This window comes from Rana temporaria, chromosome 9 (genome assembly GCF_905171775.1).
Source record: "Rana temporaria chromosome 9, aRanTem1.1, whole genome shotgun sequence".
In the NCBI taxonomy this organism is placed as follows: domain Eukaryota; kingdom Metazoa; phylum Chordata; class Amphibia; order Anura; family Ranidae; genus Rana; species Rana temporaria.
Window position 1 is genome coordinate 86,442,199 of NC_053497.1, and position 25,107 is coordinate 86,467,305.

The 25,107-nt window shown below is 43.0% G+C and overlaps 1 protein-coding gene across 1 annotated transcript; it reads right to left on the minus strand.

Annotated features, from left to right (window-relative positions):
• Positions 1-576: 576 nt before the first annotated feature.
• On the minus strand, positions 577-23,381 carry LOC120913704 (NFKB activating protein). The gene is made up of 9 exons (XM_040323861.1): positions 23,047-23,381; positions 14,132-14,212; positions 13,938-14,011; positions 13,730-13,840; positions 11,921-11,969; positions 7,376-7,485; positions 6,369-6,447; positions 2,922-3,071; positions 577-1,054 (listed from the first exon to the last, which is right to left on the minus strand). The coding sequence occupies exons 1-9, from the start codon at positions 23,301-23,303 to the stop codon at positions 880-882; spliced, it is 1,086 nt and encodes a 361-aa protein (XP_040179795.1). The 5' UTR covers positions 23,304-23,381; the 3' UTR covers positions 577-879.
• Positions 23,382-25,107: the final 1,726 nt, after the last annotated feature.

A 25,107-nucleotide genomic window follows, 5' to 3' on the forward strand; every position in this document is an offset into this window, starting at 1 on the left:
AATATCTCCTAAACCGTACAGGTTTAGGAGATATTCTTTAGACCTACAGGTAAGCCCTTATTATAGGCTTACCTGTAGGTAAAAGTGAAAAAAGTGGGTTTACAACCACTTTAATGAGCTTTGGAGTTTATTGGCTTTTTTCTGAACGCCCGAAATTTGCGTTCAAAGTGCCGTTTTTCGGCAGAAAAAAAAAAAAAACGCAAAACGCTAATAAATGCGTTTTTTTCCCCCCATTGAAAAAAAATAAAAAAAAGGTAAAAAAACGCTGCACTGAAAAATGCTAATAAACTATTGCAAAAACGCTGAAAAACTTTGAAAGGCTCCCTGCAAAGCTACTGTCGTTTTTTTAAAGCTTTTTTTAGCTTCTGTGTGCATAGAGCGTTATAGTATATTTACAACTTCAAAGTTCTTTGCAATTTTTTCCCAATTTTAGGAATTCTACAAAAAGTTGTGTTGTGCATTTATGAACATAAAAGCTAAAAAAAAAAACACAAAACTTTACCATTAGAACTGTAAGACAAAGACTGATGCTAGGTATAGAACACAGCATCCATACAATAGAGAGAGAAAAAAAAATCTCAAACTTTAAAAATGGTAGTTTATGCTTTTGCAAGCATAAAACCATTTTCCATTATAATTGTTTTAAATATGATTTTCTCTTTGTTGCATGCTTGCGGTGCCCTCAAATCTCAAAAGGTTTCAATACCTAGCAATAGTTCATTATGAATGGGTACACAGCCACTTGAAAGCTTTTTTTTGGAGAGTTGGTAATTGGTAAGACTGGTAAGATGAAGACAGCAGAATACCTGCTGGTGACATCAATCTGATGACCCTGAACAACCTGCAGTACTGGAGCAGTTCTGTAGATGCAACAGGGTCTCATTTGTCCTCTTTCACTTTGGTTTTTCTGTACACCATCTCTCTGAAGCTGGACAGGATTTTATTTTCCCTCTTCCGCCTCTCTTCTTGGTTGAATGAAGCCAGCGCCCTCTTCTCATCTGCACTGTAAATCTGGTTCTCCTTACGCAGACGGACAGCTTCCATACGGCGATGTCTGAACAAACACAACATTGTGTTAGCATATATAAAGACACAAAATTATTTCCCCAATCTCACCCGATAATACTGAGGCAGCACAACAGAAACACTAACTCCAGTGTTAAAGTGGTTCTAAAGGCTTAAGGGTTGTTTTTTTACCTCATTACATTCTCTGCATTAAAGGTAAAACATTTTTTCCCTAAATAGCTTCCTTTACCCTAGTGCAATCCTCCTTCACTTACCTCATCCTTCCATTTTGCTTTTAAATGTCCTTAATCCTCACTTCCTGTTCTACTACAGCAATGCAAGTCTTTCGCCCTGGTGTGAAGAAAGCCTCTTGAGGGGGTGAGCAGGAGGGTCAGGACGCTCTCTACTTTGCAGATAGAGAAAGGAGCTGTGTGTTAGTGGGCGTCCTGACCCTCCTGCTCGTCCCCTCAAAAAGCTTTCTCCACACCAGGGAGAGGGTCTCGCAATAATGTGTGTAGTTACAGACAGAAGAACAGGAAGTGAGGATTTCTCAGAAGAAATAAGGAAAAGCAAAATCGAAGGATGGAGGTAAGTGAAGGAGGACTGCACCAAGGTAAAGGAAGCTATTTAGGGATTTTTTTTTTTTTTTACCTTTACAACCCCTTTAAAGTGGATGTAAAGTTGATGTCACAATGTAGATTATAAGATTTCCCATCATCTGTGCCCAGTCTTGCCACACAGAGTTAATCCAGCTCTGAGCAATCCTTTTTTATTGTTCAGTGAAAATTAACAGACTTCCAGATAAAACCTGTCTAAATACAACGTCCATTCCTCTCTCCTTGCTTTGAGTGACAGGTTATTTACATATCTAGCTTGGACATGTTTATCATATGTTATGTTAATCATAATATGAGGTGATCCACAGTATAAAAAGTGCGAAATCCACCCCTCCCCCACATAACACATCCTGGTAATATACAATGACCTGTGGATCACCTCATATTATGATAAACATGTCCAAGCTAGATATGTAAATAACCTGTCACTCAAAGCAAGGAGAGGAATGGACTTTGTATTTAGACAGGTTTTATCTGGAAGTCTGTTAATTTTCACTGAACAATAAAAGAGGATTGCTCAGAGCTGGATTAACTCTGAAAAATCAGAAGATTGGGATCCTGATCCCCCCCAGTTCCTCTGTTAACAGCATGAGTAACTTCTGACAGATGAGGGAACAGTAGCTAAAAAAATAAAAAATAAAATTGTGTAGGGGAGGGAGCTTGTCTATTCAGAATATAGCTCTGCATGTTCCTTCCTTCCTCTGCCTATGTGGAGAGGGAGGGGTCCCTTTCCTCCAATCAGCTCTCATACAGTGCAAGTCCAGACTCCCCACTCACCCCTATGTGCTACTGAAAGAGAAAGAAAGATTTCTAACATGTATACAAGTAAAACTTTTGTAGGAGGATTTGTATCATCTGAGGCTATGCACTTCACTGGGTATTAATGTATTCCTTGCATTAGGGTAAAAAATCCAGCAATCCAGTGCAGATCCGACAGCCATTGGCTTTGGCTGCTGTCAAAGTTAGTAAGATGAGGAAGCAGGGGATGAGGCTGAATCCCACTGTCTGCGTCAGCAGAGCCCGCATGAGTGTCCCCAAAGAAAGTGGCTTCCTATGGGGGCGCTCAGGCAGTGAGGAAGAGCCAGGAGCACCGGTGGGGAAAACAGGAATAGGAGGTTTAGGGCCCAAATCTACTGCACAGAGCAGGCAAGTATAAACCGGTTTATTATACATACATTTTTAGGGCATTTGCAATCACATTTCAGTTTACCAAAAACAGAACTTCCACCCTCTTATTTCTAAAAAGAGTCCTAAAAATGAATTTCTTTTGTCTGTAGTCTGATCAACATAGACACTCACCTGCTTCCACTCATTACATAGCCCGAGACCTCAAAAGAGGCAATTTCATTACTTGTAAGGCCAATTTCACCTCTCCTTGGGATACGCTTTCCAGCTTTAACATATTCCGCCATCGCAGCACCCTCACCAGGTAGCAAAGCATGTCCGTAGCTGTACAGGTAAATATGCAGTAAAAATTATGAAAAACAGTTCACATGTACAAACATAACACAAAAATAATATATGCCATTTTCTCTTTGGGAGTACATTTATTAGCAAATGTGCAGAATACATCTAGCTTGCAGTAAAGCCAACAAGTGGCAATCATTAAAGTCGAACTTCACCTAAAAAGGGAAGATCCAGGAGGCTGTGGGTCCATTGAGAAAGTGAAGCACTACTGCCGTATGCTCAGTGGAAAGCCGGCTGCGAAGCACCAGGAAAATCACAGCCAGCGGCGCCGGAGAACTGAAGGCCAGAAAAGAACTGGCCGGGCGAGGACGGTGTTGGATCCCTGGACTTTTAAGAGCATGTTTAATAAAAGTCCACAGCTATAACATTTGTAGCGGTCGACTGAATTTTTTCCTCAGTTTAGGCAAATATGTATTCTACATTTTTTTTTTTTAAATCTCGCAATAATTGGTTTGCGCAAAAGTTATAGAGTCTACAAATGAGGTGATAGTTTTATGGCATTTTTATTAAAAAAAAAAACTTTTTTTTTACTAGTAAAAGGCGGCAATTAGCGATTTTTATCGTGACTGCGACATAATTGCGGACACATTGGACACTTTATGCCATTTTGAGACCATTGTCATTTATACAGCGATCAGTGCTATAAAGATGTATCGATTACTGTGTAAATGACACTGGCAGTGAAGGGGTTAAGCAGTAGGGGGCACTGAAGGGGTTAAGCATGTCCTAGGGATGTGTTCTAACTGTAGGGGGGGATGGGCTACGTGTGACACAACACTGATCCCTGCCATCGATTACAGGGAGCTGTGATCAGTGCTCTTGTCACTAGGCAGAATAGGGAAATGCTTGTTTACATCAGCATTTCCCCCATTCTTCCTCTCCGTGAGACAATTGCGGGACTCCGACGGACATTGAGTCCGTGGGACCCGCGGTCACACTCATGGAGCTTGCGGTGCCCACAATGGAGCTTCTTAAAGGGGACATAGCTGTACACCCATATGCCCAGCCAAGCCAATGTGCCGACGTATATAGTCATGCGCTGGTCGGCAAGTGGTTAAACCCCCCCCCCCAAAAAAAAAAAAAAAAAAAAACCCACACACAAACCATGTTTTAAAAATTTAGAAGAGTGCCAGAATAGGCCCGGTATGGAAGTAGTTAATTTTGCATTTCACATTTTTATACCTTATGCACATGGTCTGATCGTTGGACGACTTTTGTCAAAAGGGCGTGTGCAGGATTTTGTCTAGCATACTAACAATACGCAAATTGTTGTTCGTGGCGCACAATGAGTGTATAAAAAGGAAGTACATTTCTTAAGCACCACCCTTTGGGCCCCTTCTGCTAATTTTGTGTTAGTAGAAGTTTTGTGAGCGTTGATTCGCGATTTTCATATCATACAAAACAAATGCCTTTTAACAACTTAAGACCCGGACCATTACGCAGGTAAAAGGACCTGGGCAGTTTTTGCAAGTCGGCACTGCGTCGCTTTAATTGACAATTGCGCGGTCATGCGATGTGGCTCCCAAACAAAATTGGCGTCCTTTTTTCCCCCACAAATAGAACTTTCTTTTGGTGGTATTTGATCACCTCTACGGTTTTAATTTTTTGCGCTATAAACAAAAATAGAGCGACCATTTTGAAAAAAAATCAATATTTTTTACTTTTTGCTATAATAAATACCTCCAAAAAAGATAAAAAAAAACTTTTTTTTCTCAGGTTTAGGCCGATACATATTCTTGGTAAAAAAAAAAAAAAAATTAAAAATCGCATTAAGCGTTTATCGATTGTTTGCGCAAAATGTAAAGCGTTTACAAAATAGGGGATGGTTTTATTGCATTTTTATTAATAATTTTTTTTTTTTGCTACTAATGGTGGCGATTACCAATTTTTTTCGTGACTGCGGCATTATGTTGGACAATTTTGACACATTTTTGGGACCATTGTCATTTTCACAGCAAGAAATGCTATAAAAATGCATTGCTTACTGTGAAAATGACAATTGCAGTTTGGGAGTTAACCACTAGGGGGCGATGAATGGGTTAAATGTGACCTCATATGTGTTTCTAACTGTAGGGGGGGGCGGGGCTGGACGTGTGAAGTCATTGATCGCCTTTCCCTATATCAGGGAACAGACGATCAATGACAGCGGCCACAGTGAAGAACGGGGAAGCTGTGTTTACACACAGCTCTCCCCGTTCTTCAGCTCCGGGTCCCACGGCCACGGCGCTTCGGACCGGGTCACGGACGCGCGCCCGCGACCCATGGCTGGGCACTTAAAAGAGGACGTACAGGTACGTGCTTGTGCACAGCCGTGCCATTCTGCCGACATATATGTGCAGGAGGTGGTCCTTAAGTGGTTAAAATACGTTTGGCATAACTACATCCATATCACCAGCAAAGCAGCTTCATTATTATCCCATTAAAGAAGATAAGAATTATAACATTTCATCAATTGCCGCGTCACAAATGTTACGAACAGTAGTTTACAAGACCAAACTCTTCCCAGTCTTTCCTTGATGCGGAGCATGCGCGTTTGAACTTTCGACTTTTGTGCGACGGATTTCTGTACGGACCATCCGAAAATCAGACTAAGTTCACATGAGACAAAAATGTTATAGCCTGCACATCCAGCTTTTGTCTGATGTAAAAGTCAAATCGTCTGCCAAAACACTGTACTACCTATTCAAAAATCTGCAGACAGCTCGCCTTCAGACTTTTCCCTTCTGATTTTCGTACCGTGTGTACGAGGTCTAACACCAAGGTAAAAACGTTTGTAAGTAGTAAAAGAACCCTCAGCAACCATCTTTTATGGTTCCGATACCTTCAAACCCACCAAGTGATGAAATTCAGCTGGTTTGGTGGCAGTCCATTAAATAACACTGCTCTCTGCGCCGCTTCGCCCAAATAACTCCACGTGTCATGTAATTATTTATACGCATTTCTTAGGCCCCGTACACACGACCGAGTTTCTCGGCAGAATTCAGCCAGAAACTCGATCGGAGCCGTATTCTGCCGAGAAACCTGGTCGTGTGTACACTTTTGGCCGAGGAACCCGACGAGGAACTCGTCGAGCCAAATAGAGAACATGTTCTCTATTTCCTTGTTAGTCAACGGGGAAACTTGGTTCGCCGAGATCCTCGGCAGCTTCACAAGGAACTCGACGAGCAAAATGATGCGTTTTTCTCGTCGAGTTTCTCGGACGTGTGTACGGGGCCTAACCTCAACAGTTTTAGTCGAAGGCCAAGTCTTAGAAAAAAAATATATATATCATCTGCTTACTCTAATGGCTTATCGTCTTGTGACAGATGTGATACTGGAGCTTCAGGTCCGATTAATTCCGCATCATCCAGAATAGCTTCTAAAAGACAGACGCACAAAAAAAAAATGTTAACTGTAATTCTAAAACATCATTTATATGTCAATTTTGCTGCCTTTGTTTAACCATGTACAAAGACCTGAGTACACATGCCTGGATGCGATTTATAGTTTAAAATTACTATCATTATGAATTATAGTTATTGGTCTCAGAATTGTGGGAAGATTACAAGCACTTTCATGCAAGAGTGCCTTTTATACCAGCAAGAAAACTGATAAAAAGTTGGGCTCCAGCCAGATCTTAAAAACTGACCGTTTTGGGGCGCTTTCACACGGATGTGGTTCTTTTTATGCAGGTTATCTGTGCTTTGCCATAGACTAATACATTGGTTGGTTTTGGTGCGTTTTGTGAGAGTGCACCAAAAGTCCTGGGCTGTGAAAAAACTGCACCGCATCAGTGTGAAAGCGCTCTACTATTGTAGGAGGAGGGGGGGGGGGGGATTGAGGACTCTAATTCATTAAAATGTTATTTGTAAAACTCATTTTTTTTGCCTCACAAATATTTGTAAAATATATAGATGTGGTCCTCTGCTAAAAAGTTTGGAAGCCCCTGTATTTATGTTTTAGGTCAGGAAGGCCATCTATGTTATAGAACTTCAATACTTTACAAAAAGCAGTAAACTTGTGGCACTGGGGATCCAATATCTTGGATTCTGTTCAAAAGGGCGGAATAAAGTGAAATTCCAGCCAAAGTCATTTATATAAAAAGTTTAAAATTTTGGATAGTGTGTGAAAACCTTACATCTGAGCTTTTCATAGCCGTCTTAAAATTTCCATTGGGATAATTTTAGTTCAATTTGGTTGGAGTTCCATTTTAAGCAAAAAGACCTGACTGGGCATCTGAAGTGAAACATACTAGAGGAAATTGAATTTGAAACTGTAATCAGCCCTAAAGTGTAAATAAAACGTACTTCGCTCTACCCAGCTATCTTCCTGCATTTGGTCATCGTCGGATTCTTCACTGCTGGAGTCACTCGATTCTTTCCTATTTTTCTTGCTTTTCTTTCCCTTTGATTTCTTCCTATAGGGAACATAAAAAAATACAGTAGATATATATATATATATATATATATATATATATATACACACACACACACACAGGTACAGGTACATCCTCTAAGTGCCCAGCCGTGGGTCGCGGGCGGGCTCCCGCAACGCAGTCCAAAGCTCGGTGACCGCGGAACACGATCGCCGCTGGAGTCCCGCGATCGGTCCCCGGAGCTGAAGAACGGGGAGAGCCATGTGTAAACACAGCTTCCCCGTTCTTCACTGTGGCGCCGTCATCGATCGTGTGTTCCCTCATATAGGGAACCACAATCAATGACGTCACACCCTCCTACAGTTAGAAACACAGATGAGGTCATACATAACCCCATCAGCGCCCCCTTGTGGTTAACTCCCAAACTGCAATTGTCATTTTCACAGTAAACAATGCATTTTAAATGCATTTTTTGCTGTGAAAATGACAATGGTCCAAAAAATGTGTAAAAATTGTCCGAAGTGTCCGCCATAATGTCGCAGTCACGAAAAAAAAAAAAAAAAACGCTGATCGCCGCCATTAGTAGTAAAAAAAATTATTTTATAAAAATGCAATAAAACAAACCCCTATTTTGTAAACGCTATAAATTTTCGCAAACCAACCAATAAACGCTTATTGCAATTTTTTTTACCAAAAATAGGTAGAAGAATACATATCGGCCTAAACCGAGTGCAAAAAATTTTTTTTATGTATTTTTGGGGGATATTTATTATAGCAAAAAAGTAAAAAAAATATAGCTTTTTTTTTTCAAAATTGACGCTCTATTTTTGTTTATAGCGCAAAAACTAAAAACCGCAGAGGTGATCAAATACCACCAAAAGAAAGCTCTATTTGTGGGGGAAAAAAGGACGCCAATTTTGTTTGGAAGCCACGTCGCACGACCGCGCAATTGTCAGTTAAAGCGATGCTGTGCCGAATCGCAAAAACTGTCCGGGTCCTTTAGCTGCCTAAAGGTCCGAGTGGTTAAGGTCTTTTCAGATTTTTCTTTATTTATTTGCATTATAAAGGGGAAAAAGAAGTAAAAACATTTTTTTCAAGTTTGATCAGCAATATTTTGAACACAGATACCATTACTGTGGGGAAAACTTGTATATATTTTATTCTGCTGCTTGTTCTATTAACTGCAACACTAACATTTTTATTTGTGGCCAAAGCATGTTAAGTTATTTGCAAAAAAAAAAAAAGTTTCTTGTGAAACTGTTAAACAGGGCTTATAAAGGATAATTTACTGAAATCATTGGGTTAAATGAAGGTTTATGTATAGTTTAAGGATTAAAATTCCCTGTGCACACAATAAACCCTCATCTGTGTTAGCTGCAGCCCTCATCTCACAAATCAATGTCAGGGAACTGAGGGCATAAGACGGCTACGGTTACTTTTGCCAATATATACAAGTACACTAAATGGTCACTGTGATTGGCTGTCAGTGATCATTCAATGAGAAATGCTTCTGATCTTCAGACTCTAGAGTGGACACAGACCTGTCATCCGCCCACTCTGCTCATTGTGGGCTGCGACACGTTACTAATTTGCTTAAGTGGCCCTCACTCTTCAAAAGGTTGGGCACCCCTGCTGTAGACAATGCTCCTCATACTAGTGCTTATAAGCGAAGCATGTGTGGACAAGTCTTCAATTACGGACCTCCTTCTGAAAATAAAAGTTGTCTGGTTACCATGCTGTTCCTTGATCTTCGAACATTTTGAGTCACTGACTCACTTGTTCAATGTCATTGCCTCAGCAATTATTGAAGAAATATATGTAGCATTTTCAGGGGTTCAATTGGCCTTCTACAAGCTTCCCTCATGCCAGCCTACTTGAAGCCAAAGATCAAGTGGTTACGTAACTACCAAGCAGAGGTCAACTTGTAGTGAAGTCCATCATTAAAGGGGTTGTAAAGGTTCGTTTTTTATTTTCTAAATAGGTTCCTTTAAGCTAGTGCATTGTTGGTTCACTTAGGGTGCATTCACACCACGATTTTGTCATCCGTTTTTTACTCACGATTTTAGCTTTAAAATCGTACAAATCTGTATGGCAAAACGGATCCATTCACTGCCATTCATTAATTTAGGTCCCCAAGTGCATCCGATTTGATACGATTTAAAATCGCATCAAAAATCGTGTTTGACCACGATTTTTGGTCCCGATTTGAAATCGTATTGAAATCGTGTCCGTTTTTTTTTTATATTGTGGTCAATGTAAATCGTACTAAATCGGATGACTGTGCGATAAATCGTACCCGATTTTTTATTACTAGGGTTGAGCGAACCCGAACGGAGGTCCCCGCAAATTCAATAACCAGACCCTTTAGGTCTGGTATGGATATTCAGGGGAACCCCGCCGTCAATTTAAAACAAAAATGACGTGCGGTTCCCCCTAAATATCCATAACCAGACCCGTTATCCGAGCACGTTGACCTGGCCGGCCGCAGAAAAGAGGGGGGGACAGAGTGCGGCCCCCCCTCTCTCCTGAACTGCACCAGGCCACATGCCCTCAACATGGTCTTTCCTCTTCTTGGTCTTCCCCAGTGACGTAGCAGAGGTACGTCAGAGGGGGCGGGGTCACGTGACGGGTGGCTCTGCCTCCTCTATATAAGAAATGTCACAGCTTCAGCCGCTCATTCGCTGGGCTGTGCCCAGCGGTGAGAGGAGGTCCGGGATGCTGCTGCACTGGATGGATGGATCTTCACATCGCCGGAGCGGAGATCACCCGACGCTGGATCTTCTCATCGCGGGAGATCACCCGCACCCGTCGCTGGATCAGGACAACGCAGGAAGCCGGGAACGAGTGGATTTGTCACCGCTGGATGTTTTTTTTTTTTTTTTAATAAAGGACTTTATTCTTTGGTGTCAGTGTGTTTTTTTACAATACTTTACACTTCCTTCGTGAAATGGTAGAGGTACAGTGTACTCCATTACCATTTCACACAGGGGGGGGGGGTCAGGATCTGGGGGTCCCCTTTGTTAAAGGGGTCTTCCAGATTCTGATAAACCTCCCGCCCGCATACCCCCACAACCACCGGGCAAGGGTTGTGGGTTGTGGGGACATCCTCCCCATGTTGAGGGCATGTGGCCTGGTGCGGTTCAGGAGAGAGGGGGGGCCGCACTCTGTCCCCCCCTCTTTTCTGCGGCCGGCCAGGTCAACGTGCTCAGATAACGGGTCTGGTTATGGATATTTAGGGGGAACCGCACGTCATTTTTGTTTTAAATTGCCGGCGGGGTTCCCCTGAATATCCATAACTTCAAAAATCTTCTTTTTCCCCAGACATTATTTAAAATCAGGATCCGATTTTTTAGTGAAAATTTTGACATACGATTACATACGATTTTGTCACATACGATTCCATCCGATTTAACGGTCCGTTTATCGGATGGTAAAATCGTGGTGTGAACCTAGCCTTACCTTTTCCTTCCATTTCCCTTCTAAATGGTTTGTTTTCTTTGTCTTAATTTCTCACTTCCTGTTTCTCCTCAGTAAGCTGTTCTAAATGATTTTCAACCGCTCGGATGATGGTGGAAAGCTTACTGAGGAGAAACAGGAAGTGAGAAATTCAAACAAAGAAAAAAAACATTTAGAAGGGAAATCGAAGGAAAATGTAAGTCTACCAACAATGCACTAGCTTAAAGCATCCTATTTAGAAAATAAAAAACGAACCTTTACAACCCCTTTAAGTAGAATTGTCTGGCATTCCTGGAGCATACATTTTGGACGATATTGTGGATTTATAACCAAACCCATTGTGCTAAAAAAATATTCCTATACAGTTTTTTTTTTTATATAGTTGTTTTTAGTGTAACATAATGTATAGGCACTAGTTCTGCTCAAAAACTGTAAAAATTTAATTAAAATGAATAAGTAAAATTGGCACACAGTCACCAATTCTTAAATAACTTTGTTATGACTGGAGTTAGCATTCATTGAAAGTTTTGTCAGAGCCTTTTTTTTTTGCTGTGCCATAACTTATAGTGAAGATCTGTAATAGACTAGAGAACAAGAAAAATGTGTATATGGCACACATGTGGCAGACAAAAATTGCCAAAGGGCTCCTGTGCAAGCACCCCCTTCAATAACAAATTACTTATTCACGATTAGATAAATTAATATGATTTTTGATACCCCACAATCTTTCACAGTTAATATTCAAATATTATTAGACAGCAAATAGTTGTTCTCTTCAAAATTAGACAAATAATCTTTATATCTCAATGTTGGCCCGCAGCTATAAAAAACAGGCAAGGTTCGGAACCCAGTCACCGGTGTAGTACATGTGGTCACTATCAAAGGGCAGGGTGTGTGGTAAAGCCTAAATGCCATTCTGACAAAGACCATGTGAGCCACCAGTGCAGATGTTCTTGAATGACAGGAGCAAAAGAAACCCAGAGAAATTGATAGAAAAAATAAAATAAAAAAAAACACTTACTTTCGATGTTTTTTCTTCTTTTTCTTGGATTTCTTTTTTTTACTCTCATCTAAAAAAAAAAAAAAAAAAAAAAAAAAAGGAAAAAGAGAAACAGTTTCAAAATACAAAATTTTAAAACAAAATAAATCTTGGATATAATAAAATTACTTAAAAAAATTCTGTCAGTAAACTTTGTAAAAAAGTAATTTTTCTCCTTCAATGATGGGCACTGATGAGGCGGCACTAATGAGCAGACACTGAAAGGCAGCAGTGACTGGCATCACTAATGGGCACCGATTGGTGGCACTGGGGGGGGGGGGGCTTTACTGTAATCAGGGCACCGATGACCAGTGCCCCGATTACATGTCCGGCTGTTCCCTGCAAGGAGATAACGCCGATTGGCTCTCATCGCTTCACACTGACAGTGTGTGGCGGCGAGAGCCAATCACAGGCACTTTCATGCCAATCATTGTTAAAGAGACACGTGATCTGCTCTTTACAGAGACCGGGGTCATGCTGTGTCCTTGCATGCAAGAGTAGCCGTTCTGGGGTGACGTCATATGACAACCACCCAGAACGAGAGCCGCACTGTCCCTCTGTCATTTGACGGTGGGCGGGCAGAAAGCGGTTAAAAAAAATAAAACTTATTAAAAGATGATCATCCGATCCCTTGTCTCTTGCAAAATACTGGGGTTTGTTCTGCCGGCCCCTATGTCACCATAATTGTCCTGTAGACATAGGGTCTGACAAATCAACCAGTAGTGCCAAGCAGGGGTCCAACCATCCAACCCTCCTAGAAGCGTGTCAGATGCTGAAGATTCAACAGCAAGTTTTAAACCTTTAAGAAAATTTAAAATCAGTGGTGTGTGGGCGACAGGATAGGTGTGTATTCAGTCTTTTCTTTATAGGCTGATCTTACTAACAAGTTTTTATTCCAGCAACAGAGTTGTTTTAAGGCTCCGTGAAAGCTCTTGTGGCTGCATATATTACTTCCAATTACTTACCGTACAACGCGCACTTTTCCCCCCCTTAAAATCAGGGGGAAATCGTGGGTGCGCGTTATACGCCGATCCCCGCCGTCTGAGCGCCGCCGACAATGACCGAGCCGAGTGTACTGCGCACTCGGCTAGGCTACGCTCGGCTCCGCCTGCAGGACCGCGAGAGAAGCCGACATAGACCGATCGGCTCCGCCCACAGGACACAGGAAATCCGGCAAGACAGCAGATGGACACCTCCAAAGCCGCAGATGGACACCCACAAGGCTGGATGGGCCGCAGACGGACGCCGGACAAGGCCGCTGATGGACGCCGGGCAAGACAGCAGACGGACACCGAAAAATGTAAGTTTTTTTTTTTTCCTTAAAACTTCCCTTCTAAGTTTGGGGTGCGCGTTATTCGCCGGTGCGCGTTATACACTGATAAATATGGTAGTTCGAAACACAGTAAATACCTGGTGATCCTGTCAGTCCCCTACCTGTTTGTTTTTGACCACGCTAAGCACAGAAGCAGATCTGTACCTGCATGGTCAATATGGTGGCATGCTTCCCTCTTGGGAGCTATAGGACACTGCAGTCGCATGGCATGCCTACAGCCCCTTAATCCAAATGCTGCCACCTAACCTATAATCCAACACATTCCTAAATGCTAGTTTTGGGGTGTAGATGCTGGGGACTGGGTGTGTGTGCAGAAGTAGAAATCTTACTGGTGGCATGGATACTAGGAAGTGACGTGTGTGTGCGTGTGTGGGCAGAGCCCACTGGTTTCTCCTCCTGTAATTGTGAAAGCCAATTCTTTCTTGAAATTTACATACTATGGATAGATTAATAATTACCGCTGCTTTCCGACTCAGAGTCACTCTCACTTTCATCAGAGTGCTTTTTACTTTTCTTTTTTGCTGACTTTTTCTTCTTCTTTTTCTTCTTTCTTTTTTTCTTCTTTTCTTCTACAAAGACATATTTGAGGAAAAGGTAACCAAAACAGATAAACAGAACAATGTTGTGCAAAAATAAGGCAAAAACAAAACATGTTTAAGTATCTACCTTCTGAAGTAGAATCAGAGCTACTGGATTTTTTTGATTTTTCTTCGTCTTCTACAGGTGTGTGTTCATCCGAGCTAAAAAAAAAATAAAAAAAAATAAGTATATTATATCTCCATCTCTCAACACATATAGCTGGAACGATTTTCATTATCAATATTAGCAACTAAACAAAGCAAATTCAGATATAAACTTACTCAGGTTCTGGAACTTTAGGTGAAAGACCCCAAACTTCTGGAGCTCCCAACTCCCCAATCCTTTCCCTTTCATTTAAACGCCTAAGGGTTAAAACAAAAATGAAATACAAATTTAGAATGAATAATGCATGTTTTAAAATATATAAAACACTGTGCTACATGTAAAAGGATTGTAAAATCAAAGCGTATGTAAACTTCAACAATTAACTCTTTAATTTGATCATATTTGATCTGTTAACAATACCACTGAAATAGTTTTGATATATCTGTTTAACCACTTCCCTACCGCACCATGGTAATATGACAGTGGCAGGAACCCTTTGCCCCCCGGGCTACCGTCATATAACGTCCTTCTTCCCCCCGAGCCCCTAGGGGTGCGCGCACCGTCACCGGATGTGTGTGGCTGGGCGGATGCCAGGCACCCGTGATTGCCTATGAACACGGCAGGACCATGGATCTGTGTGTGTATAAACACACAGATCCACATCCTGTCAGAGGAGAGGAGACTGATGTGCACTCCCAGTACAGAGGAACACCGATCGGTCTCCTCCCCTTGTGAGTCCAATCCCCATACAGTTAGAATCACTCCCTAGGATACACAGCTAACCCCTTCCTCGCCCCCTAGTGTTAAGCCCTTCATCTCCGCTGCTACCGATGGTTCCGGGAAGCGTTGGAGACAATAGGAGCAGAAAGCCCAAAGATAGGCGAGTGGTTGGATAGGATAGAAGAGATATGGAATATTTAAGATGTTGCCATGAAGACACAAGAGAAAGGGGTTTCCAGGTTAGAAACCTTCTGGATTTATCAGCTCAAAAGTTACAGACCCCACGGCCTGAACATAGAATGGGACATCAATGCTTTTATTAATCTAGCATAATTTCCACATTTCCTATTGCCTTTGTGCAACATGGGTGTCCCTTTCTACCTTCCCCCATCTTTTTCAGCATTAGGGTCCCTTACCATCCATTATGATAGATTATTTATATTTATCGTATTGCACCTATAGATAATTTTTGGTAGTTCTCGCACATTTGGAGCTTTGTTTTGTGAAATTTTTTCAATAAAGCTTGTCAGCTTATTTTTAGATTTACACTATGTGGAGGCTTTTTTTTTCTTTCCATATGCCTTTCAAGTTTGGCGGATTTGGTTTCCGGTATTCCAGATCCTGATGGTATAACAGCTGATCGGATATAGAGGTCTGTTTCCAGTGGAGAGAAGGAGGTGTTCTGTGGATCCAGTACCTACAAGTCCTTGGTGTGAACAAGCGCAGGCGATCGACCACCATATGGCGAGTTGGGTCCACTCCGGAGGGTAAGAGTATTATTTTCTCTCCCCCTGCCCAAAGGTGAAGGCACTCCTGGGTGACACTCTCTATAGTACACCAAGTATATAGATCGCTTGAAGTATCGAGTACAGTGTGACTTTGGACAAGTCTATCCCCACTTGGATATTTACTGTTGAACTTTCTAGTGCTTATAGCTTTGGACTCTGGCAATTTATTCTATGAAGATTGCTTCATATCACTTTTCACAGTTGCTTTATGTCATTTACACATGTTTAGACACACTATTTTTGGTGTCGTTTGCTTTTTGAACATATTTTCACTGCATTTGTGTTGATTTTTCTTCACATAGTTTATGACACACATTGGGGGTTATTTACGAAAGGCAAATGCACTTTGCACTACAAGTGCACTGGCAGTGCACTTGAATGTGCAGTCCCTGTAAATCTGCAGGGTAGATCTGAAATGAGGAGAAGCTCTGCTGATTTTATCATCCAATCATTTGCAAGCTAAAATGCTGTTTTATATTTTCCTTGCATGACCCCCTTGGATCTACAGCAAGTGCACTTTCAAGTGCACTTGCAGTGCAAAGTGGATTTGCCTTTCGTAAATTACCCCCATTGTGTCACACCCTAGTATACTTTTTCTGTTTTGAGTATACACACTGCTCATATATGAATAGGGCCTAGTAATTTTTTGTGCATATTGGGAAAAGCCATATCTCCTAAGGTTTTTACCCATGTCATTTTGTATTGATGGTTTGTTCCATTTATCCACATTCACAGCGCTACACTTTATATTTTATTGCACCATCACAAGCCCCTCCACGCTCAGTGAGCAGAGAGCAGCTTGTCATCCGTCGGCTCAGCGGAGATCTGCGGACTGATCTCCCGTTGAGCAGACAGGAGCAGGCGGAGTCCGCCAAGTCTGAATGAGGCCTTAGTGTTCAGAACGGAACACATCTGCGAATCAGATGCGTTCCCATAGAAGATAATGTGCATTCTCTATAAACTAGAAGACCAGGAAAACAGAAATCGGAGACAAAACCTTAGGATAAGATCTATACTAGAGAGGAGAGGTGAGGACCTAAGGACAATAATTCAGATGATATTTAACCCATTATTGGAAAGAACAGCAGACAACCCAGTTAGGATCGAAAGGGTCCACAGAGTAGGAAACCCGAAAAGAGGGGCCCCTGAGCGAACAAGAGATGTTATAGTAAGGTTCCGATTATATGAAGACAAAGAAGCAATCTGGAAGAGATTGAGGGGACACCCCCCGATGGTATTTGAAGGGACAGAGCTCCAGATATTCACGGACGTAGCCCCAGAAACTTTGGCAAGAAGATGGTTGTTAAAACCACTCCTAAAACAAATGATAGATCTGAATATCAAATATAATTGGGGCTTCCCTTCTTGTTTAATCGGGACAAAAGAGGGGAGATCCGCGACACTGAGATTTCCTGAGGAGTTAAACGATTTTTGCAAGAAATTGGACATGCAGGTGCCTGACCTGCCGGGCTGGGAGTAGGGGGGATGCGGAGACGGGAGGGGGGGGGAAGGGGGGGAAGTGGGGGTTCCCCCCCCCCTCTCTTTGTCTCTCTGCTCGCTCATGTGATATACCCTCTCTCCTTGGGGGCCCCTTGGGAGGCTCCTTCTCTCTTCTCCTTCATTTTTTGTAAGCCACTGTTTTTTCTTCGGGGACCCGGGGGGGCCCCCTTGGAGATAGGCTAACCTCCCCCCCCACCCCTCCTGGTGAAGGAACGGCAGGAGGGGGGGGGGAATTCCCAAAACCTCACCCAGAGCGAAACTGAACCAAGATTTGGAAGATGGTTCAGCGGTCTGAGATAGGCCAACAGGGAGGGTGGGAGGGGGGGGGAGAGGGTGAGGGGAGGGAAGGGGGAGGGGAGGGTGAAGGGAGGGAAGGGGGAGGGGAGGGGAGGAGGGGAGGGGAGGGGGGAAGATATCCTATCTCACCAAAACAATCGGAAGAAAGCGTAACTAGTAGCCAAGATGCCGGTAATTAAATGCCTATCTTATAATGTAAAAGGGCTCAATAGTCCATCAAAGAGACATAAAGTACTAAAGGAACTAAAGATGTATAGGTCAGATGTAGTCTTTTTACAAGAAACCCATCTTACACTAGGATCAAACATAAAGCTATATTCCCCTGACTTCCCCATATGGTACTATGGTGATACCATTACTAAAAGGGCCAGAGGGGTAGCAATCGGAATAGCTAAGGGGACTAGGTTTGTGTTAACAGACCGATTGACAGACCCAGAAGGAAGATTCCTCTTTTTAAGGGGAAAACTAGAGGAGGAGGAATATACTCTTGTAAACATATATGCACCAAATACCTCCCCGATGAAATACCTCCTGGGAATCCTGGGGAAATTAAAAGACTTTAGGAGGGGAAAGACAATACTGGGAGGAGATCTAAACTTTTGTATGGACACAAAGGCCGATAAAACATACCAGACATTAGAAACTCAAGAAAGGCAATTAAGAAAGGTAAAGGGTAGTCTGCATAGAAGCCAATTAGTAGACACATGGAGGATCTTTAACCCAAGCAAACGAGATTATACATTTTATTCCCATGTACATGAGAGCTACTCCCGGATCGATCACATTTTTATTGAGCATAGAATGTTAGATGCGGTGGTCGAGACAAAAATAGAGACCATGACGATTTCTGACCATGCCCCAATTAGCATATCCATAAATATTACAGGCAATCAAAGGACTTATTCAAATTGGAGACTAAATGAGAAACTACTAATAGAAGAGAAAAGTTCAATGAGGGTAAAAAAGGAATTAGAGGAATATTTTGAGATAAACAAGACAGATGAAATTTCGGCAGCAACACTATGGGACGCACATAAGGCGGTGATTAGAGGGGTGTTAATCTCCGAAGGAGCAAGGAGGAAAAAAGAAATGAACAGTAAAAAGGAAAAATTAGTAGAAGAGATCTTCAATTTAGAACTAATACATAAAAAAAATGGTAAACAACGAGATATATATTTGGAACTAGTTAATAAGCGAAACGAACTTAAATATCTGATTGACCGGGAAACAAGAAGGGAATTTAACTTGGTAGCAAGGGAGAGATACAGGTGGGGAAATAAAACAAGCAAACATCTGGCTCGGATGGTACAAAGAAAGAAATCAAGGAATTATATAGATAAAATTAAAAATGAAAAAGGAGAAGTCTTGCATACAACAAAAGATATTGCTGAAACATTTAGATTATATTATGAAAAACTATACTCAGTAGAACAAAAAAACTGGCAAAAAGGGGAGAAAGAAAATAAAATCTCAGCATTCTTAGAAGAAGCAGGGTTATCAAAAGTTAGTCAAATAGACGCAGAGGGGATGGACAGGCAAATTACGGAAAACGAAATTAAATTAGCACTATCAAGCTCTGCCTCAGGTAAAAGTCCAGGGCCAGACGGCTTTACAGTAATGTATTACAAAAAATTTAAGGAGATACTTCTGCCAAGGCTATGCCAGTATTTTAATGGGCTCGGAAAGGAGTACGAACTAAGTAAAGAGGCATCGGAGGCAACTATCACCGTTATCCCTAAGGAAGGTAAGGACATTGAAAATTGTTCAGGATACCGGCCGATATCTCTGCTCAACACAGATTTAAAACTGTTTGCAAAGGTATTGGCCGGGAGAGTCAAACAGGAAATGGCGAAATTGGTGTACCCGGATCAGACGGGGTTTGTCCAGGGAAGAGAGGGGAGAGATAACGGGGTTAGAACACTGTTAATCCTCCGGAAAATGAAGGCAGCGGGGTCCCCAGGTGTACTCCTGTCAATTGACGCAGAAAAAGCGTTTGACAGGGTAGACTGGGGACTTATGTTGCTCACCCTGAAGGAAATGGGGTTTGGACAGAGAATGATGGAGTGGATCGGCACCCTTTACAGGTTCCCCACGGCTAAAATAAAAATAAATGGAAGTCTATCCCAAACCTTCTTAATGAGAAACGGTACAAGGCAAGGGTGCCCTCTATCACCACTACTGTTTGTGCTCTCATTGGAACCTCTGCTGGCTAGGATCCGAAACTCCCAAAAAATAAAAGGGGTTAAAATAGGGGAGGAAGATCATAAACTCGCAGCCTTTGCAGACGACGTCCTCCTCTACTTAACGGAACCCAAAATATCAATCCCAAACCTTCTAAATCTATGTAGCGAATACGGAGAAATTTCAAACCTTAAATTAAATATCACAAAAACGGAGATTATGAGTATAAACATAAGCAAGACAGAAGAGCAACTCCTGAAAACGAAGTACAAATTTGCTTGGGTTAAAGAACTTAAATACCTAGGGATACTGCTAGCTAAATCTACTAGGGAGATGTATACGATAAATTTCATACCTTTACTGAATGAAATTAAGACAGAAACAAAAAGGGTTGAAAACAGGGCAATATCATGGATAGGACGAATTAATTACTGCAAAATGGTTATTTTACCAAAAATCTTATATAAATTCCAGATGATTCCCATTGCCCTCCCTGGGACATTGCTCTCTACCCTGAGAAAATTAATAATGAATTATATATGGAGAAATAAGAAACACAGGATAGCACTTCAGACACTAAAACAACCAAAAAAAAAGGGTGGATTAGCGGTGCCCGATGTCAAGAGATACTATGAGGCGGTGATATTAACAAGAGTGGTGGAGTGGGCCAGAGCTAGCAAAGAAAAAAGGTGGGTTAGGGTAGAAAATGAAATGTCACAGACAAGGTTAGATAAGATAATTTGGAATCCTCCCCAATTTAGGACATTAGGTAAAAATGCACACGAGATAACTAAAAATGCACTTAAAGTTTGGGACACTGTTTATAAGAAAACTGTGAAGGAGTATAATTCCCCTCTTATATCACTAAAGAATAATGATTATTTTGCACCAGGTAAAACACAAGTGGGGGGAAACTGGATTAGAATGGACACTGTACAATTAAGGGATATAATGAAGGAAGGTCACATTTTAACACTACAGGAGTTGAAATTAAAAAACTTTTTCCTGGAAATTAATGAATGGAGATATCGGCAACTAAACCATTTTATCCAAGACCTCCCACACCCACTGAGGTCGGGAGATCAGTTATTGGAATTGGAAAAAATATGCTCTGCAAAAAATGCCAGAGGATCTATCTCGGGACTATATAAGATGTTACTGAAGATGGAAGAGCAGAACATACCCCCATTCATTAAAAAATGGGAAAGGGAACTAGGGACACATCAGGATAGGACCACAATAGAGAAAATGCTGACTCTGACACACTCCTCTGCGGTGGATAGCCGCACAGCAGAGATGTGTTTTAAATGCATAGCCGGATGGTATATGACACCAGACAAATTAAAAAAGTTTAAAGAGGGACAGACCGGAGAGTGCTGGAGGGGCTGCGGATCACCAGGAAATATGGCGCACCTGTGGTGGGGATGCCCCAAGATAAGGAGGTACTGGGAAAAAATACTGGCCTGCGTGGAAGAGATTACAAAGAAAAAGATAAAGATGGACCCCTGGGTAGTACTGTTCCACGGGGGGGAAGAGGGCATCAAAAGTTATAAAAAATCGCTAGTACCGCACCTACTGAATGCTGCCAAAAGATTAATTCCAAGGGGATGGCAAGAGGTGGAATGCCCATCAATCTGGGAATGGATTGATGCGGTTGAAGAAACTTATAAAATGGAGGAACTGCAGGAGGACATGGAGGGCAACAATATGGTACAAAATATGAAATGGGAAAGTTGGAGAACTTTTAAGAAATCATGGAGTTACGCGGAAAAGTTAAGAGAATATACTTAAGGACACCATAGAAAAATCAGAGAGAAGTTGAGGTTTAAGGAGATTGTTTTGGGTGAGATAGGAGGGGGGGGGGGTAAGGGGGGTGAAGTATTAAGGGAAAAACTCTTGTATTTGTCGAGTAAAGAAGTTAAATATGTATTCAAGAAAATTTATAAAAAAAAAAAAAAAAAAAAAAAAAAAAAAAAAAAAAAAGAAGAAGAGGGAAAACAAAAACAACTCACACAAGAAACAGAGACACTAATGATGCAAGACCTAAATAGAGATGCGAAGGGCTGGTACGCAGATTATGAGCATGTAAATGCACACTCTATGAGGTGGAGTCTGAAGTGAAAAAAAAAAAAAAAAAAAAAAAAAAAAAAAAAAAAAGAAGATAATGTGCAGACAATTCGCACCGCAATGCCTAGAAAACGCACACGTTTTTGTGCAATGCAAATGCCCCGTACATATGTGAACCAGCCCCATTAAAATTAATGTATTTTAAAATATTATGCGAATTGGATGCGGTGTAAGCTGCATCCAATTTGCATAGGTGTGAACCCAGCCTTACAGGACACCACCAGAAGAAGACTAGCCAAATACTTTTTTTTCCCATAGGCCAGCAGGTTGTTAAAAAAAGAAAAAGAAAAAAGGATTTCCCCATGTTTGGGGGAACATTTCCTACAGTCCTATTCAACAAATGTCGATTTAGACATCTCAAATTGTTACTGGGCATGAGATATAGGAATGTGCACAACTGTACATCTCTAGTTCTGCTGCACGATTAAACTTTCTCAAAGAGCATTTTTCACCTGGATCTAAACAAAACTCATTAAAGGGGTTGTAAAGGTAAAAAACATTTTTTCCTAAATAGCTTCCTTTACCTTAGTGCAGTCCTCCTTCACTTACCGCATCCTTCGATTTTGCTTTTAAATGTCCTTATTTCTTCTGAGAAATCCTCACTTCCTGTTCTTCTGTCTGTAACTACACACAGTAATGTGAGGCTTTCTCCCTGGTGTGGAGTGTCATGCTCGCCCCCTTCATTGAGGGGGGTGAGCAGGAGAGTCAGGACGCCCACTAACACACAGCTCCTTTATCTGCAAAGTAGAGAGAGTCCTGACTCTCCTGCTCGCCCCCTCAAGGGAGGGAGGGGGCGAGCACGACACTCCACACCAGGGAGAAAGCCTGCGCACATCACAGGGGCAGTTTGACGGGAGAGAGAATAATACAGACACTATTAAAAGCTATTCACAGAGCAGAGGGACACCGTAGTTCTCACATTGTGCCTCGCTGTTGCGTGGCAGGGTTTCTGTCTGCCCAAAGTCGCCTTTACTCAATGTTGCACGGAGGCTTTAGTGTCTTGATCAGCGCCTGTTGCCTGTGTCTAAGGACAGGTTACAACACACAAAAAACCTGCAACAGGTTACATAATGTAACAACTACGGTCTCCTTCCACTCTGTGAATAGCTTCCATTAGTGTCCGTGAAATTCTATCCCATCAAAAACTGCTTCCTGTGATGTGCGCTTGCGCCATGGTCACGTTGCTCCATCTGATCAGCAAATCAGCTGGAGTGCAGGTCTGTCCTGCGCAGACATTTTTCAATGGGGGGCACTTCTTGATAGTACACTGCCACTATTGAAACATGCCAGTGTGGTTTTCTACACTCTTCTCATCTGCAGTGTGTGTACTAGCCATGTACATTGTACTCTACATTCCAGGCATGTCCCTGGTGAGATGAGAAGTCAGTGTTCCTATGTTAGCTCTTCACTAAACTTACTGATCCCCAGTCTGGGCACCACGACAACTGCAGATCACACAGTGAATGGGGATCACTCACCTGGCGATGAAGGCCTCCTGCCTCTGTCGGAGGATCTCCTCCTTCCCCTTGTCATAGTACTCCCCCCATTGTTTACTGCTGGCATGCGGCCTGACGAACACATCTCTGTCTCTGGAGTGGCTCCGCCGGTGCCCGTTACCGACTCCAATGTCTCTGGACCGAGACCTCGCCATCTTCCTACCCGGGGAGCCGCTGTCATGCCGTCTTTTCCGGGGAGAGCCTGGGCTCCGGCTCCGAGAGTGGTGGACAGGAGCCATTCCTGACCCCGGAATTCTACTGTACACGGAACCGGAAACCGACCGACCGGATACGTGTGTCCGCCTGTGATACCCGTCCGTGTGATGGGGGCGTGGCTGTGCACTGGTGCTGTGGGTCCCCCGAGTAACAATAAGTGTTCACAGGATCAGATTAGATCCTGGTGGTGGGATTTTAGTCTTCTACAGCAATGAGAGCATGCAGAAGAGAATTCAATGTGTTTCTAGTGAATGTATACTTCAGTCAGTAACTTTTATGTATTGCTTTCTGGTACAAATCGCTCAACAATTAGACCCCATTCACAGGACTGATTACTTCCCTGTGCTGTGCATTGGCCACATTCTGCCACTACAGGGATTCACAGGTGTTCTAACAATATGGTTCCCCTATCGGGAAGGGTCCAGGCTGGAGTGCGCAGGCGCAATCCGAGCCGACGGAAATCTACGAGGCTGAACAGCAGTTTATCAGCTGTAGACGGAGCATGCGCAATGAACAAGGCGCTCGCTCCCGATGCTCGGGGCTGGTTATACACGCCGCTCTCCACTTGCTCTATACAGCAAGGGGCGGATGGTTTTGTGAAAGGGGCACATATGGTTAGAAGAGGCATGATGGGCACATTGGGCAGTGCTTTATGATGGCCAGTGTTTGAGATTGAGATCCGAGCATTTATAACCATATTCGCCCCTTACTGTATTGAGATCCGAGCATTTATAACCATATCCGCCCCCTTTCAGAAAATTATCCGCCCCTTGTGCCCCTTGCTGTATAGAGCGAGCAAAGAGCGGCGTGTAGAACCAGCCCCGAGCATCGAGAGCGAACGCCGTGTTCATTGCGCATGCTCCGTCTACAGCTAACGAAGAGCTGTTCAGGCTCGTAGAGTTCCGTGGCCGGACCCTATCCGAGAGGGAAACCATCTCGACAAAACACCGGCGGTCCCATAGATGTCTATTAGGACCAGGGATGGACTGGCCATTGGGACTACAGGGAGTTTCCCGGTGGGCCGATGGCTCAGTGGGCCGGCTTCAGTGACAGCGGACCGCTGCCCCCCTCCGCTACTCTGTCTCTCCCTTCCCGCAGCACTCACCTCCTCTGCCTGCCCACAGCACTCACCTGGGGGGAACAGAGAAGCAGGGGGAGGAGCAGGGGAGACGACAGAGGAGCATGGGGGAGGGGACAGACAGCTGACTCAACAGCTATGGCCTGGGAGTTTCTCACTTCTGCCTAATCTTGTCCCATAAAGGGGGAGCACCGAACTGATTCCCTGCCCCGGGTGAAATAATGTCTAGCTTCCCCACTGGTACTGCCTATAAGAGTACCAGTACTAGCTGTTCTACTCTAATAAAGTAGAACGGCTAGTGGCTAGAAAAGGGGGAGAGGGGTCTTGGGTGGCCGGGGGGGGGGGGGGGGGGTGCAGGATTTGTCCGGCCGCCATGGGAGAGACCTGTCAAAGTGGGCCAGTCTGGATGAAGTCCAGGGCCAAATTTTTGTCCCAGTCCAGCCCTGATTAGGACTAAGGATGAGCTCTGGCGTGTTCGCATAGAACACGTGCAGAGCCCACCAGGAAGTGTGCACGGCGCTGTGCTAATCATAGCCAGGGAGACATTGTCTTGATGCTCGGCTGCAGGGATCGTAAAATGTCTCCCTGGCTGTTATTAGCGCAGCGCCGTGCACACTTCCTGGCGGGCTCTGCACGTGTTCTATGCGAACACGCCAGAGCTCATCCTTAATTGGCACACAAGACTGTGCAGAAACAACCTCTGTGTCCCAATGTGACATCCATGCCTTGTATGGCTCCAAACACAACCA

Excerpts from the sequence above, each read along its gene's own strand:
- LOC120913704 (XM_040323861.1), bottom strand. The coding sequence starts at position 23,303 with ATGGCTCCTGTCCACCACTCTCGGAGCCGGAGCCCAGGCTCTCCCCGG. Across the intron at positions 13,841-13,937 it reads CTCTGATTCTACTTCAGAAG|AAGAAAAGAAGAAAAAAAGA; the intron begins GTAGATACTTAA and ends ATGTCTTTGTAG. Across the intron at positions 1,055-2,921 it reads TATGTAATGAGTGGAAGCAG|ACATCGCCGTATGGAAGCTG; the intron begins GTGAGTGTCTAT and ends GTGTTTGTTCAG.